Below are 14,252 nucleotides of genomic sequence, written 5' to 3' on the forward strand. Positions count from 1 at the left end.
GACTACTGTGTCTGAGAAACTAATTGCTATGGTGTGTTTAATAGARTGGCTAATGATTAAATCCACTGGTTATCTTGATTTATGTATTTTGACACATTTCTCTTTCTCTTGCATCCAATTACTAAAAATAAACAGTACTAGGAATTCTCTTAACACCTATACAAAAAGCATATATATTCTTTATATATGTAAAGCGTTAACAGGAAGCTATAAGAATTCCTTCTRGGATGACCCTGGTGCTGGTGATTACTCTTTCCTCAATTACAACTTTCATTAAAACACATTAATTCTATAGTTAAAAACTGCAGTGCTAACTTAAACTGGGTTTAAACTTAACTTAAAGTACTAAACTAACTTTAGTACTTTATTGGCTGTACATCAGTTCCCAGCATCAAGGGGTTGCTGTTTGCTTTTATTTATGTGGACGTGCTTATGTTTAAAGGAAAGCTGCAGTGATGGATGGCTTCTGCTGCCTTAGACAGTCTAACAGCTTCTACACTACAAATTGAACACACATCTCAATGTGTAATTCTAAGCAGTGGTTTTAATAGGAAATGCTGTCTAATGGCCTGTTTCAAATGAGAGTAGCAGTAAGACACTGAGGGAACAGTAGAACATTTAAATAGCTCTTCTCAAATACATTTTTTCCCTCAAGCTCATACATATCATACACTAACGACAGTTCCATTTCCTACTTGTTTCTTTTAAAAACTATTGTTAGTGATTTGGACATCCTGAACCAAATGATTAAAGCAATTTTATGCTCCACTGCAGTTTTCCATGGAAAGCAAACTTCGCCGTCTCTGCTTTGTTTTAAAGTTAACCATATAGAACTGCATGACTTCCTTAGTTAATGTGTCGTTATTGGTTTCTCCTTCTATGTTTGCGATGCTCCACAGCTCTTATTGAAGAACCTCCGAAAGAGGTAGTATTGAAGACAAGTGGCGATGCAAGCATGCAAGAAAGTTTTTCTTCTCAGTCCTTTCAAATGGCTTCTTCTAAACAAGAGGCTTCATTCAGCAGTTTCAGCAGTAGCAGCATGACTGAAATGAAATTTGCAAGCATGTCTGCCAAAAGCATGTCCTCCATGAAAGAATCCTTTGTAGAGATGAGCTCCAGCAGTATTATGGGGAAATCTAGTATGACTCAACTGGAGAGTTCAACTAGTAAAATGCTTAAATCGGGTCTGAGAGGTGAGCAATACAATTACTGGTAGAGTTAGTATTTCAAATATCCTAAAGTACTCCTTAGAATAACCCTGCTGCCCGGCAAAAGGTCTTAGTGAAAGCCAACTAACTTGATATTTCTTTTCCTCTTTTGAAAAAAGGAGTGCCACCCAAAATTGAAGCTCTGCCATCTGATATCAGCATTGACGAAGGAAAGGTTCTCACAGTATCTTGTGCATTTTCGGGTGAACCTGCTCCTGAAATAACGTGGTATTGCAGAGGGAGAAAAATTACCAGTCAGGACCAGCAAGGCAGATTCCATATCGAAACCAGTGAAGATCTAACCACCCTGATCATCATGGATGTCCAGAAGAACGACGGTGGACCTTATACCCTGAATTTGGGAAATGAATTTGGTACCGATTCTGCCACTGTGAATATTAATATTCGATCAATTTAGAGAGCTTGATCAGTATTATTTACACTTGTCTTTTTACAAGTGATTCATATATGGACTGAAATATCTGATTTGTAAATATAAAAAAAAAATATTTTTGTACCTACCTGAATAAGACAAAGTCCAAAGATATACATTATGACTTATAGTCATTACTGACCTAAGAATTTTAAACACTTTTTTTCACTGACATGTACATACTGTATATAGCCGAAGTTAACGGTTATAGAATTTTCTACCATTATTTTATGACATTTTGAAATGTAACTTTTGGAACTATCTGTTGATAGGAGAAAATTTCCTAGGAAACGACTATCCTGGTCAACATTTAACTAATTTTTGTGCCTCAACTCATTGTTGATGTCTAAGAATGCCTCAACAGGTAGAGAGGCTCCCTGTTGAAGATTACCTACACCTAAGAGATGATRCTGTGCATAGTATTTCATACGTGCACAAACACTTATGTTGAATCAGAAATGTAAGGCATTGGTAGTGTTTGCATTTACCCTCCTGTAAGCATTGCTTTAATGCTTTACATTGGCTCTGATTATGTCATATTATAATTTCCATGACTGACTGACAATTTTTGGACAAAGTGCAAGCGGCCAGCACTTTGTTCACCCACTATTTGTGTGCTGCTTCTGGCATATTGACGACCTGAATGGCTTTTAAAAAAGTAACATCACCTGGCCATCCCATTAACCAACAAAGCCATTTAGGTTCTCAAGTGCAGCAGCAGTACCAACTCTCGGAGGTTCGTAGGATGCAGTGATTGAGAGTTTGTGTGGTAGTATTAGACATCTATTAGTTACTTCTGGGCAACTAAGCAGTGAACCACAGTTTGAAAACAAGCTGTTGTTATAACATCAAATATCGCCTCGCACTTCAATTTGCTTTAGTTCTTCTAACGTAGTAATAAATTTTATTGTTAGCTGTTGAACCTCCCTGAGATAGTATTGTTCATTTGAAATAAAGCATGCTATCTGCACCTCAAAAACTGTTGCTATTTATTTATTATATTGTCTTTATGATTTCTACACTACATTACAGAAACTGACTTGGTGAGAGAAAAGACTGGGCAGAACTGGAATTCTCAGATGTGAACTGGATAGTGAAGTGTGGGAAATCCAGCTATCTGGCAGGAAGGGATTGGCTGATAATACGATCAGCAGGCAGCAGGCTGCCAGCAAAGAGATTTWAAAAAAAAAAGTTTTCTTTTTCAGGTTAAGTGCATGGGGCCGCCAAATGTACAAAGCTCACGCTGAGGTTCTTACAGTATCACCGATAAAGGACAAATTYTAGAGCATATCTCAGTGTTATACTGGTCTTATTCTCTCTCTGTTAAGTGAATTTCCAGGCCTCCAGTTCAGCCTTATATGACAAAAATATCTCTACTTTTTATAGCAGGTCTCTGCTGAAAGCAGTTTTTAAAAAAATGACTTCAAAAAGATTTACTACTGCCTTCTCTTCTGGCAGGAGCAACTAATGTGTCATCTGTAGATTAAAGTTCTCTCCTCCTGAGGGTAAGGACCCATGTCCCACCTGCTCCCTAGACCTCCTGGCAGCTGATAACACTTATAGGAACAAAGCAAACCTACTTCGGGAAAAAAGACCTGCGAAGTAGGCTATATAGAGCTTAATACACTTAATAAGTGTATTAATACACTTACTAATTTTAAGAATTTAGTGACATTGCACTAAAGGTTAAAAAAAAAAAAAATGCAAAGATACACAGGTAAAGAATTTTGTTGAACCAATTTGCACACTTAAGTACACAACAAAACTACCACTTACAATGCACTAGTCAGTAGCCCCATCAAGCAGTGACCCCGTCATGGCACATTTAAGCAGCAACTCTACTCCACTGATGTTAGTGGAAATTCATTCTTCCAGGGCTTTCAATGAATCTAGACATATTTACTTAATTAACTAGAAAGCACACTGGTGTGGCAGTCTAAGTAAGTTAATAAGCTACTTCTGTCTCTACCCAACTCTGCATAGTACTTACTTAAGCAGGCACACCTAACTTTAAGTAAGTAGATGAGTCAGTCACATACTGAAAAATAGTATGTAAGATACGGGATGACAGGCTTTGCTCAAGCACACTTTACTAACATATATTAATACAACTCTACATGCCAACTTGCTAAGACTGTTTTTTTCACAAGACTGTTACAGAGACACTGATAAAGTCACAACACAAGTTCTGTAAACTTCAGTTTTGAAAAGCTCATCCCTACATCCCCAGGMGTATTTCTTAAGAGAGACTCAGTAGTCTCTGACTGAAAAAAAAACACATCAAATGAGCAATTAATTAAGTTTTCAGATGATGTGCTTATCAGATTCAGGTAAAATGCAAGGATTTCTAATGGCACAARCTGACTTGTACTATGTTTAAAGATTGCACTGCAGGAACCAGTTTAGAAAGAAAAGATCTTACCACAGAAGTATGCGAAGACATTCGAATGTCATGGTTCTAGGCCATTATGCAGAGGAAAAAAAATCCAAGCACATATTATTGAACTAATAGGTAAAAAAATGTATTAGTGAGATGATGCATGTTTTCTGCACACTAATATTTTATGTCTGGCAGCCTGTCATGGTGGATAGTCATAATAATACTTAGAAATTTATTTCATTGCTAGGGGACAAGAAATCCTAATCTTAACTTTGCATTTCAATTTCCACAATCATCTCCAGCTTCTCCAATAACTTTTCCTTTCAAGAAGCAGGGGTGAACAGTTTAACCAAAAAAAAAWAAAGATTTTTCTTCTTCTTGTGTTTCAGAGGTCTCTAAACAGTACAGAACACTATTTAAATTATATTTCCTCTAGATTTTGCTAGACCATAATGTTCTCAAATCAGGTTAGAGTTCTTCTCATCCTAGAAATGCCATAGTAATAGCAACACTGACACAAAAGAGAAAGGATGCCAGAAAAATAAGAACTTCACAACACGGGCGCAGAACAGTAAGAGCGATCTACAGCCACAACTATAACACGCCTAGTTCTGAATCCCTAGCACTTTCACTAAGTTATGGGAAAGATGCTGAGTCCTGCCGAGATATGTATTCTATGTACAGTAATGGTTATTGAAACAAAAATGTACAAGGGTCTTTGTTTTTTAGTATTTAACAGCGCAGAGTTGCAGGATGGGAATTTTGGATGTGGGTCCCCCCCCCCAATTCTACATAAGTCACTTCTAAGCAGTTAAGTTCTCTTCTAGAGCTGGGTCTAAAACTCTGGTTTATTTCTGGAAGACGTCTGTAAATTAATGTCAATGATAGTCAGGCTTTACGTTTACTCTTTTAAAGCAGAATGAGGAATAGCTGAAAAAATATTGTTTGTTAGATTTAAGACACAGAAGTTTTCTTCATTCAAGTAGCATGCACCTTTAAAAAGTCATTACCTTAGATCAGCAGGAACAAAAGATACACTATTCTTCTTAACTTGATGGCAAGAGGACAAACAATATTGAAATTTATAGTTTGTGAAAATAAAATTAACATAGTAGTTATGTTAATAAGTAATATTAATAAGTAGTAATGTTAATAAGTAGTTATGACTTCCACCTTTAAATCAAATTCAAAATTTTTATGTGCAAACAAGATCAGAGGTCTTCATATCCTAATCACTGTTCTCCCTGGGAAACAGAAATTGTAATAAATAAGGTGATCGATATTTTACTACATACTGAGAGAGGAAAAATACAAACATTAATTTTCCAAGTTTAAAGCCTTTTTGAATGTAATATTCATTCCCAAGACACTTTTCCAAGCAGTCATTAATCCTTTACCATACAGGCTGGCATGCACTGAAGTATGTTCAACTGTCCACCATTCAGACTTCAGAAATGAAACTCCGTAACTAGCAATTCCCACTACTTGCCTAAATGTATTTAGTAAGTTTATAAGTTTTATGTGATAAAGACTGTGAGAAAAACTAAATTTCATTTCAGACCATCTTTTAAAAAGGGAGATCAAAATTAAATGCTCTAATTGTACATTCTTTGCTTCAATTCAGTTCCCATTCTGCACCAGAGGGAGTAATAATACTGTTATGCACTACTGATTAGCTCATCCTTAACCTCTAAATCTGCAGAGAATGAAAACACAACAATCAGAATCCAGATTTTATAAAGTCTTACTACACACTGACCTTTGTGATTCAACCAATCAGCTAAGTATCTTTTTCAGAAGTGACTTTTAGATTCAGATGCTTAAGAAAGTATGAAGGCTTATCATCCCCCAATCTAGTTTAAACACATTTTAGGACTGACCAACAGGGTTTGGTACAGTTACATTAAAACAAAATACCTATTTAATTTTAGTGGGAACATACTGCTTATATATTAAGACATCATTCCAGCCTTAGTCACATGGAAAAGTCCAAAAGTTACAGTGATATGCAACTATTAAATCTACAGTATTACAACTTAAGTTTAAATCATCTTACCTGTGGCAGCATTTTCAGTGATGATTTAAGGTTACATGCATAGACAGTCTCACGGATTTTCTTTTTTCCCTACACAGTGTGGAGCCCAAATTAGCTCTAATAGCTGAACAGCAGAAGTAACTTTGCATTTATGTGATACATATTAAACACTTTAGGAGTTGGCAGAAACCTCAGCAACATTTCAGCAAGGAAATCAAAGTGTATATGACTCAGGACAATATTCACATTGCTCTATTCACTGAAGATGTGTCTTTTTTTTTTAATACTTATTTTTTACAATTGCCATAAGACAAGTGTAATACAGAATACATTAAAGCAAACATTCAGAAAACCTGTACAAGTATGTGTGTGGCTGACAGGCATATGCAAATGGTAATTACATGAAAACTGACAAAACTCTGCACAAATGACAGCTCTGAGCTTGTATCCACAAATAACTCTGCTCATATAAGCTGTTCCATTTTATTTGTTCCAGACATAATGGTGTTTAACTGGTACTCCGGACAGGCAACAGCTCATATGTTTCTGTCAGCATTTCAGAAATRTATAAGAARTCTGTTTTTTTTTCCATCCTGCTTCAAAAACACCAGGTTCTTCATACCAAAGGAAGACTCATTAAACTAAATTAAAGATTTAATTATAAAAACAGATTTTGGTATGTGCTCAAGTGAAAAAAAAAAAAAAAAAAAAAAAAAAAGCCCTGTACATTTATTTAACACTTCTGTAAATCAAAAACAGTAAGCCATTTGTTTAAAGTGCTCTACAGCAGACTTTATATACCAAGTTTATCCCTAAATGAATACCAAAAAAACCCCCGAAAACTTACAATGCAAACACTAGCAACCTTATGGAGCAAGGTGCTAGCAGGCACCATTATACCATATTATTCATCAGTTATTTAAAGAAGCAGAATCTGCTCTCACTTACTTACAGTTAATGTAAATTTATACCGATATAACTGAGATTAGGATCCATCTCCCAATATATATCATCCTGAGGTGATACAGAGAAGTCACAAAACAGAAGTCCCTTTTTTGTATAAATAAGTCATAAATAAAATATGTATAGATACAAATATTAATTYCAACAGCAGCTTAATAGTCTAATATTTCAACTCTTGCTTCTATAATGCTTTGTTAAAAAGATACCTTTATCAGTGGAATAAATCTTAGCAGAGCTGAATCAGCTATTTGTGACACTACACACCTCAGAAACAATTTATGCACATTTTGAAGCCTTTAGTAGCTCTTCACATCTTGAACAGTGAAAGTAGGTAGAAATTTTTGATGCAAAAAAAGAATAAATAAAAATTGTTAAATATCCAATGTTTGGTACAAATGCTTTATATTAAGTTATTTTTATACATTTGTTTAGAAAAATACACTAAATATTTCTACTTTCATTGGCTAAAAATAAGGACCAGATTATGTATATCCTTGTGTTTTAAAGAAGGCAATGTTAATTACCATCAAGCTGCTAAAGTAAACCCATTAATACCTAATCCCACAGCCCTTGCCCAGGCAAAAAAGCCAGTGCAAGTGCATCGCAGCTACAGGAGGACTGAATGACCAGGCTCTAGAGATYGTACAAACGACCAACAGGCCCATGGCACAAGTTACATTTTCTGCAACAATTTGAAAAAAAAAWCCTTTTGCTGAAGTTTGCATTTTGCAGGTTTACTAATGTATCAATTARACCTTCACACTTTTTAAAAAGAGCTACATTTACAAACATATGTACTTATCTGTTAAACCGTTATGTTTTTCCAAAAATGCACATTCAAACTGTGAAATATTAGGAAAATACTCTTGCAAATAAACTATATAAAGATAAAATACACTTCAAAGATAGTTTTGTTATTCTATAAAGTGCAGAGAAGTCCTTCTAGAAAGGGAAATGACTACTTTCTATATCAACTGTATAATTACAGCAGCCTTTGCATAGCATTACTTATAGAAAATTGAACACGTTCAGTTTCTTCAGGAAGAAAAGGATGGAAGAGTCTCTTCCAATTCAGATCTTTCCTTAGACACTGATTTATTTTCTTCAGGAATGGTTGATGATACCAAATCTCCATTGACAGCACTTCTAGAACAGTGAGCAGACCCTATGAAAATAGTATTTACATTCAATATTTAAATTTCACCGCAACCAACTCATCCAATTCTGTCAGTTACACAATTTGCTAAATATTTCCCATACATAAGGAATGAACCACACAACTGCTTTGATTTAGAATAGCAACCCTACAATAAATCTTTGTGCAACTAGAGCTGAACAAAACTTGCACTAGGTATTTTCCTCATACTGATACCAGCATTTAGACACTCATTGTAACCATGGGAGCAAGAGCTACAGAAAAACACAAAGAAAACCATCCCTCTTCCAAACTTACTCTGAGAGTCTTCAAGAGGAGTGTCACTGTATGATTCTGTATCAGAGTATGTTCTTCTGCGTCGCTGTGATAATCGGTGAAGAGATGAAACTGGCTCCTTTACAGCGTGGCTATTCCTGCAAACGAAATCAAATGTATTATTAAAAAAAATCTGTTACAACCCATACCCCCAACTTAATATATTTAAAATAATGGTGTGCTTAATTATATTCTTAATATAGATTTTATTTTTCACTGTGCTAAGTTCAAAATGTCATGGCCAACAAAACGTTAATAATTTTCACAATTTTAAAGCCTGAAAAATGAAGTATTGATGTAGTTATGCACACAAACCTATTCAAGAATCCAAAAAAACAACCCAGAAGAATCGTAACGTTTCAGTTTTATGCATAACTTCATGCACTCAACAAAAGGAGTAATTGACAGAATTTTTCTAGCATAAAGAAATAATTAGTAAGAGAGTATTAGAGAGAACAGCTCAATTACTTGTCAATGAAACACATAATCCTCACCTTATTTTCCAAATCTTTAAGTAATCAAAATTAGATCAGCTTATTTATTTATTCTCCTGTGAGGAATTTGTCTCACATTTTGCTTTTAATGTTGGCAGATTCAGGGAGATGTTTGGATGAATTTGAAGAAAAAATGCTGAATGAAATAGAAAATTACCTTTCTAAATAGCAAGTGCCAGGGTGACTAACAGAACGCTTCATCTAGGAAAAAAGAAAGAAAAAAAAAATCTCAAGTAGTTTACAGGGATATTATGCACAGCTACACTAATTGATAGGCTATTCTACATAGAAGGAGGAAGATTTCTTTCACTAAAAACAACAGTTCTTGGCTAAATATCTTATGTAGTTGTATGAAAATGGATGGATTACTATCAATATTAAAAGTTTTAAAGAAATAAACTTTATTTCTTAAAATATTATCTGATTTCTATAGAATTCAGTCTCTCTTGCTCCTAAATTACTCATATATCCATATCACCATAATGGTGGTGAACTGCAGAAACATCAAGACACTTTTTCCCAATACCAGCCTCAATTCCCCATTACATGCAAAGACATACACACACACACACACACACAAAAAAAAAAACCTGCCTCTTGATTCTTTGTGGTTCTTCTGATACCACTGACAAATCTCTATGCATAACAAAAAAAGCAACTTACTAAAATTACTAACAATTATCATCTTTGGAAGTAAATAGATTGGATGGAAGACAACGACACAAAAGATCCAAATACAAAGAAATGGAATCCCACAAAATCCTAAAATACTGCTGATCAGAGAATTTTATATATATGACCAGCATTATAATGATTTTGTGTACAATAAGATAATCATCTGTCCTAGGGAAAACAAATAGTAGTAAGGAGTTATGAAAGTAATAGCTTTACCATGAGTTGATTTTTCATTAAATAGATCATGTTAGATTCAAAGAAACATTTCTGAGTGATATACATTGAAAGACAAGCTATCTTGCTGAAGCCCTCTAATGCAAAAGGCAGTTATCTGTCTAAACAAAAGGCAAGGTCCATGTACAGTTAGTCCTACAGAAAATAAGGAGTCGGACTGAGAAAAGGTTGATTCTCTTCATATATGAGATACCTGAATACAACCAGAAATGTTTTCATACATATGACAAATYAGCCTGATTATGTGTGATGGATGGTAAACAAAGACTGAGAATAGAGTAGTACTGATTTCTATTTAAGACAGGTACTGATGTTAATAGCAGGAAGGTTTCATCTGCTGACATCACAGCATAAACACAGTCTTTTACTCTTCTTTGCTCYCATCTAATCAACAATATAACATTTAGAAAACAGTAGTATTTTAAAATGTCTAAACCATTTGAACAGGTGATGGTGACACAGGAGAAACTAAGGGATCGGGGTGAGGCAGCTGAAACATTTCTGGCTTAAACTTGGCATTAGCAATCTTCACACATTCTTCAAGTGTTGTGATGAATGTATTACACGTGGCACTAAGCAAGGAAGAGGCTTCATTCATATTCTGAAAACAAATGAAAGCACAGTGATCAGAAAACCAAACAAAAAAAACCCACCACTGACTTCTCTCCTTATTATAAAGATCTAGTAGTAACTTTCATTTCTCATTGTATTTAACCAAATGTACACTTTCAACGAGGTCAGGTTTAATAAACAGATATGACAATACTCTAATTTCCTTTTGGTACTTGAATTTCTTAATGGTATCAACAAACAATSCTATAACGATTTTATTGCAAATATAAGAAGCTTTTCTTTCAGAATGACTAAATTCCTGCAGGTAAGGGGAGATCATGCCATGAAACAGAAGAACTGCAGCAAAACAGGTACACAGCTTCACTAGCTGCAGTGCAAGCAGTCTATGGGCTGACTGCATATTTGCAGTAAGCAACAACACCTTGCTGTGCTGTGACTACAAAGTCACACTTGCAAATTTGCAAAGCACTTGCAAATTTCCAGCAATGAATTTCATTCAAAAGCAAAAACACTAGAGTATTTTACTGATATCTTTCATCAGCAACAAAATTAAATACCTTCATACACAAAAAATAAAGAGAGAACAAACAAAAGATTTCACTTAGTCATTAAGTGCTGCCATTCAAATACTACTATGCCTATAATGAAGATCTCAGAACAAATTATTGCACCTCTTCTGGTCTTTTAATCAAATGACTCAAAACACAATTGTTTCCTAGTACACCTTAGAATTACAGTTAAGTCATTCAGGAGCTTTATGCACATAAAATCTCATATATAATTCCTGGACAGCCTTCTCTAGGTGACTCTGTTTGAGTAGGGYGGCACTGGACTGCTTGATCTGCAGAGATCCCTCCCAAATGCAGCTAGTCTGTGATTCTGTTCCACAAATTGGCATTCTACAGATTAAATACCTCAATGCTGGGAGGAGATTGAGTCTCATTATGATGAACAAATTCTTGTATTGTATGAACTTGCTGCATTAAAAGATCACAGTAGAGACGCAGTTCAGACATTTTGGTTTTAAGAGATTCATTGGTCTCACTTATTTCTATAAAAAAGAAAAAAATAACAATTATGGCATACAATTAATGTTCATATTTTAAAATATACTCATTTAAATAAATTTTTGTTTAAAGATCCTTAAAAATTTTCTGTTAGTTTGAAGAAGAGTGGTTTCTGCACTGAATTAAGAACTTTATTCAAAGTAGACACCAGTACTTAATGATAACTAAAGCTGCTTTAACAAAAGAAGCATATAACTGTAATGCATAAATCTGAAATTTTTGCATTGAAATTCTGCAATTTGAAATTACAGGTACATTGTAACGTTGAAAACTTCAAGGGATGAAATTTCCCACCCCAAGAGATTAGAAATGGTTACATCAAGTCACCCAGGAAAAATAAAGGAGAAAAACAATACTATTATGAATCAAAACAGCAGAAATCCAATGATTTTTTATCAGCTACAAATAATACAGCTGTTCCTGCAACAGCCCTAACTTGCTGAAGTTTCAACTTTTTCAGGTAGAATTGCTCAGGACCTGGAAAGACCAGATTAATCCACCTCAAAGTGAAAGGTGCTTAGGTAGGGTTACACACCCCAGCATACACAGGAGTGAGCACTCTATTTATATCCTTTTTTCTATATTCCCTCCCAAGACTTTACTCTTGGCTTTCAACCTGATCCAGTAAGGCAGCTCTTAGGATCACATGCAGTCTCCCGTCACCTTTCAATGGAGGTGATTTCATCGAGGCAGATGTTCTAAGATTGTCACCAACAAAAGGGAACTTGTACAATGTCCAGATATTGAAATGTTGTGTACCTTAACATCAAGGGGGACAGAGCTGAACACATTCAGAATGTCAACAACAAAGTATGTCACCGAGTTTACATAAAAGTAGTTCTTCAATGCCTTACAAAGAATAAGGATCCAGACTATCACTGCTATACTGTCTGTAAAAATGTGTTAGCCATATAACCAGGAGAACTGCAGCCTTTCAAAAATGTCCCATGGAACTAGACACCCCAGAYCCCATGGACTTAAGTTTAAGCATCTGATGTTAGATTCGGTCAGAATTTGGATCTTTGTGAAAGCAGGAAAAAAGGTCTGAACTGACACAAACTGATTAAAGTTTTTTGGACACGAACAGAACTCTATTAATCCATAGCCTTTGTGGATCTGATGCTTTTTATGGCCACAACAACATCCCTAGGATATTACGTAGATGATATCAGCTGCAAGACAAATTCAATTGCAGCACAGAAATCCAAGATGTGAAGGAAAWAAACCACAGAAGTGGTTTATCAAAGGTGATTTATCAAATAGATCACGAGTTACAATTAAAAGCACAAGTGGTTTGATTGTGCATGTTCTAGGTGGYATACATACCTTTTTCTTTTTTTGTTCTGGTATCTGCCAAACAGGCTTTTGCACTCCCCAGAGCTACCAGCCATCTCTGCCTTTCAGCTGCATTAACCGCTTTCATATAGAAATGCTGCTCCCCTGGGATGATTAGCTCCATTCTTGTGTTGTCTGTTGCATGAACTTAGGACAGATGAGAAAATAAAMAAGAAAAAAAAAACCTCAATGATTAAAGTAAGGATCATTTATGACATGCAGGTCAAAGTACTTCAACATTTTTATTACAGTCAGGCAGTAATATCATAAATCACAGTATACTGCTGCTGAATAATGGAAAAGTAGCTCAACCCTAGCACACTGTGGAATAAACAATCCAGGAACATCCACTAACAAACCACAGACAGACTCAAGCACAGTGAGGCTCCTTTACTGCAGTACCAATACACAGTTTGTGAATCTGTAAAAGCTGTTTTATGCTAATCCTGATTTAACCACGACAAGGTTAGAAAAGTTTTGTTGCAGGGCCAAATATTTATAAAATTTATTTATAAAATTTATAAAAAATCTCTCCTTCATCACGAGATCATGAGACTGCAGTTGCTCTTCTGGAAATCCGGAAAACTACTTACATGATTCCTAACTCTGGCCGTAAGAAGGAAAAAAGGTAGCTAGCTTAGGTAACTTCAAGTATAAGCCACATGCACAAAACTTTTTAGAAAGGTAAAGGAATATATGGTGGGTTCTAGATCTCAGAAGAGAGATTTACGTCTYTAAACCTTTTTTCTTATTGCCATGTCATAATTTACACTCATTATTATTTGTGAACTGTGAAGGAGTCACACTGGTGATTTCATTTAAAGTAGATTTTAAAGTSCATTTAAAGTACATACATTTAAAGTACATAAAAAAGAATGTGATGCAAAAAATATGTAAGCTATTCTTATCAATTACTGTGACAAATAAAATTTCATCTAGCAGAATTCTCTAATTCTTACCTTTAATTTCACAAACAGCCATCTTTATACTTCCTTTGCTGCCTTTGCAAACATCATCCTGTGAATCATAGTATGACAATATGCCATTGTCTAAAACAAACCATCGAGGCTGCCAACCTAGAAAGATCAAAAACAAAGAAATTTTAGTCTAATTGCTAAATTGCGAATCAAAYTCAGTTCCTTGGCTATTAAAACTTTTATAAAAGATGCAAACATTTTAATATGCCTGTGTCGCACAAGAAGGAAAGAACCTCTGTTCTGAAAATCAGAGCTCCTCTATAACCAAACTACTACTCCATGGATATTTCACTCTTACTCTTTTTTGAATGCAACATCACTAAAATTTCAGTCTTTGCTATGTTCCATTCTGCAGTGGAATGAAACTGTAGTTTAGCCAACAAGAAATCCTATTCTGAGGGCTAATT

The 14,252-nt window shown here is 35.0% G+C and overlaps 2 protein-coding genes across 2 annotated transcripts in view; one reads left to right on the forward strand and one right to left on the reverse strand.

The window, feature by feature from the left end:
- The window catches only part of TTN (titin), a 231,130-nt gene extending 228,556 nt beyond the window's left edge, over positions 1 to 2,574 (forward strand). The window contains exons 310-311 of the mRNA XM_026052057.1: positions 900 to 1,193; positions 1,328 to 2,574. Of these exons, the coding sequence (XP_025907842.1) occupies positions 900 to 1,193; positions 1,328 to 1,626 (593 nt within the window). The 3' untranslated portion in view covers positions 1,627 to 2,574. The remainder of the gene's footprint in view (positions 1 to 899; positions 1,194 to 1,327) is intronic.
- A 4,195-nt stretch (positions 2,575 to 6,769) lies between these two features.
- PLEKHA3 (pleckstrin homology domain containing A3) lies at positions 6,770 to 13,939 on the reverse strand. The gene is made up of 7 exons (XM_026052112.1): positions 13,828 to 13,939; positions 12,860 to 13,015; positions 11,381 to 11,517; positions 10,330 to 10,494; positions 9,142 to 9,185; positions 8,473 to 8,588; positions 6,770 to 8,184 (listed from the first exon to the last, which is right to left on the reverse strand). The coding sequence occupies exons 1-7, from the start codon at positions 13,847 to 13,849 to the stop codon at positions 8,057 to 8,059; spliced, it is 768 nt and encodes a 255-aa protein (XP_025907897.1). The 5' UTR covers positions 13,850 to 13,939; the 3' UTR covers positions 6,770 to 8,056.
- Positions 13,940 to 14,252: the final 313 nt, after the last annotated feature.

The sequence above is a fragment of the Nothoprocta perdicaria genome, unplaced genomic scaffold (assembly GCF_003342845.1).
Source record: "Nothoprocta perdicaria isolate Ctin4 unplaced genomic scaffold, notPer1 scaffold_83, whole genome shotgun sequence".
Classification (NCBI taxonomy): Eukaryota; Metazoa; Chordata; class Aves; order Tinamiformes; family Tinamidae; genus Nothoprocta; species Nothoprocta perdicaria.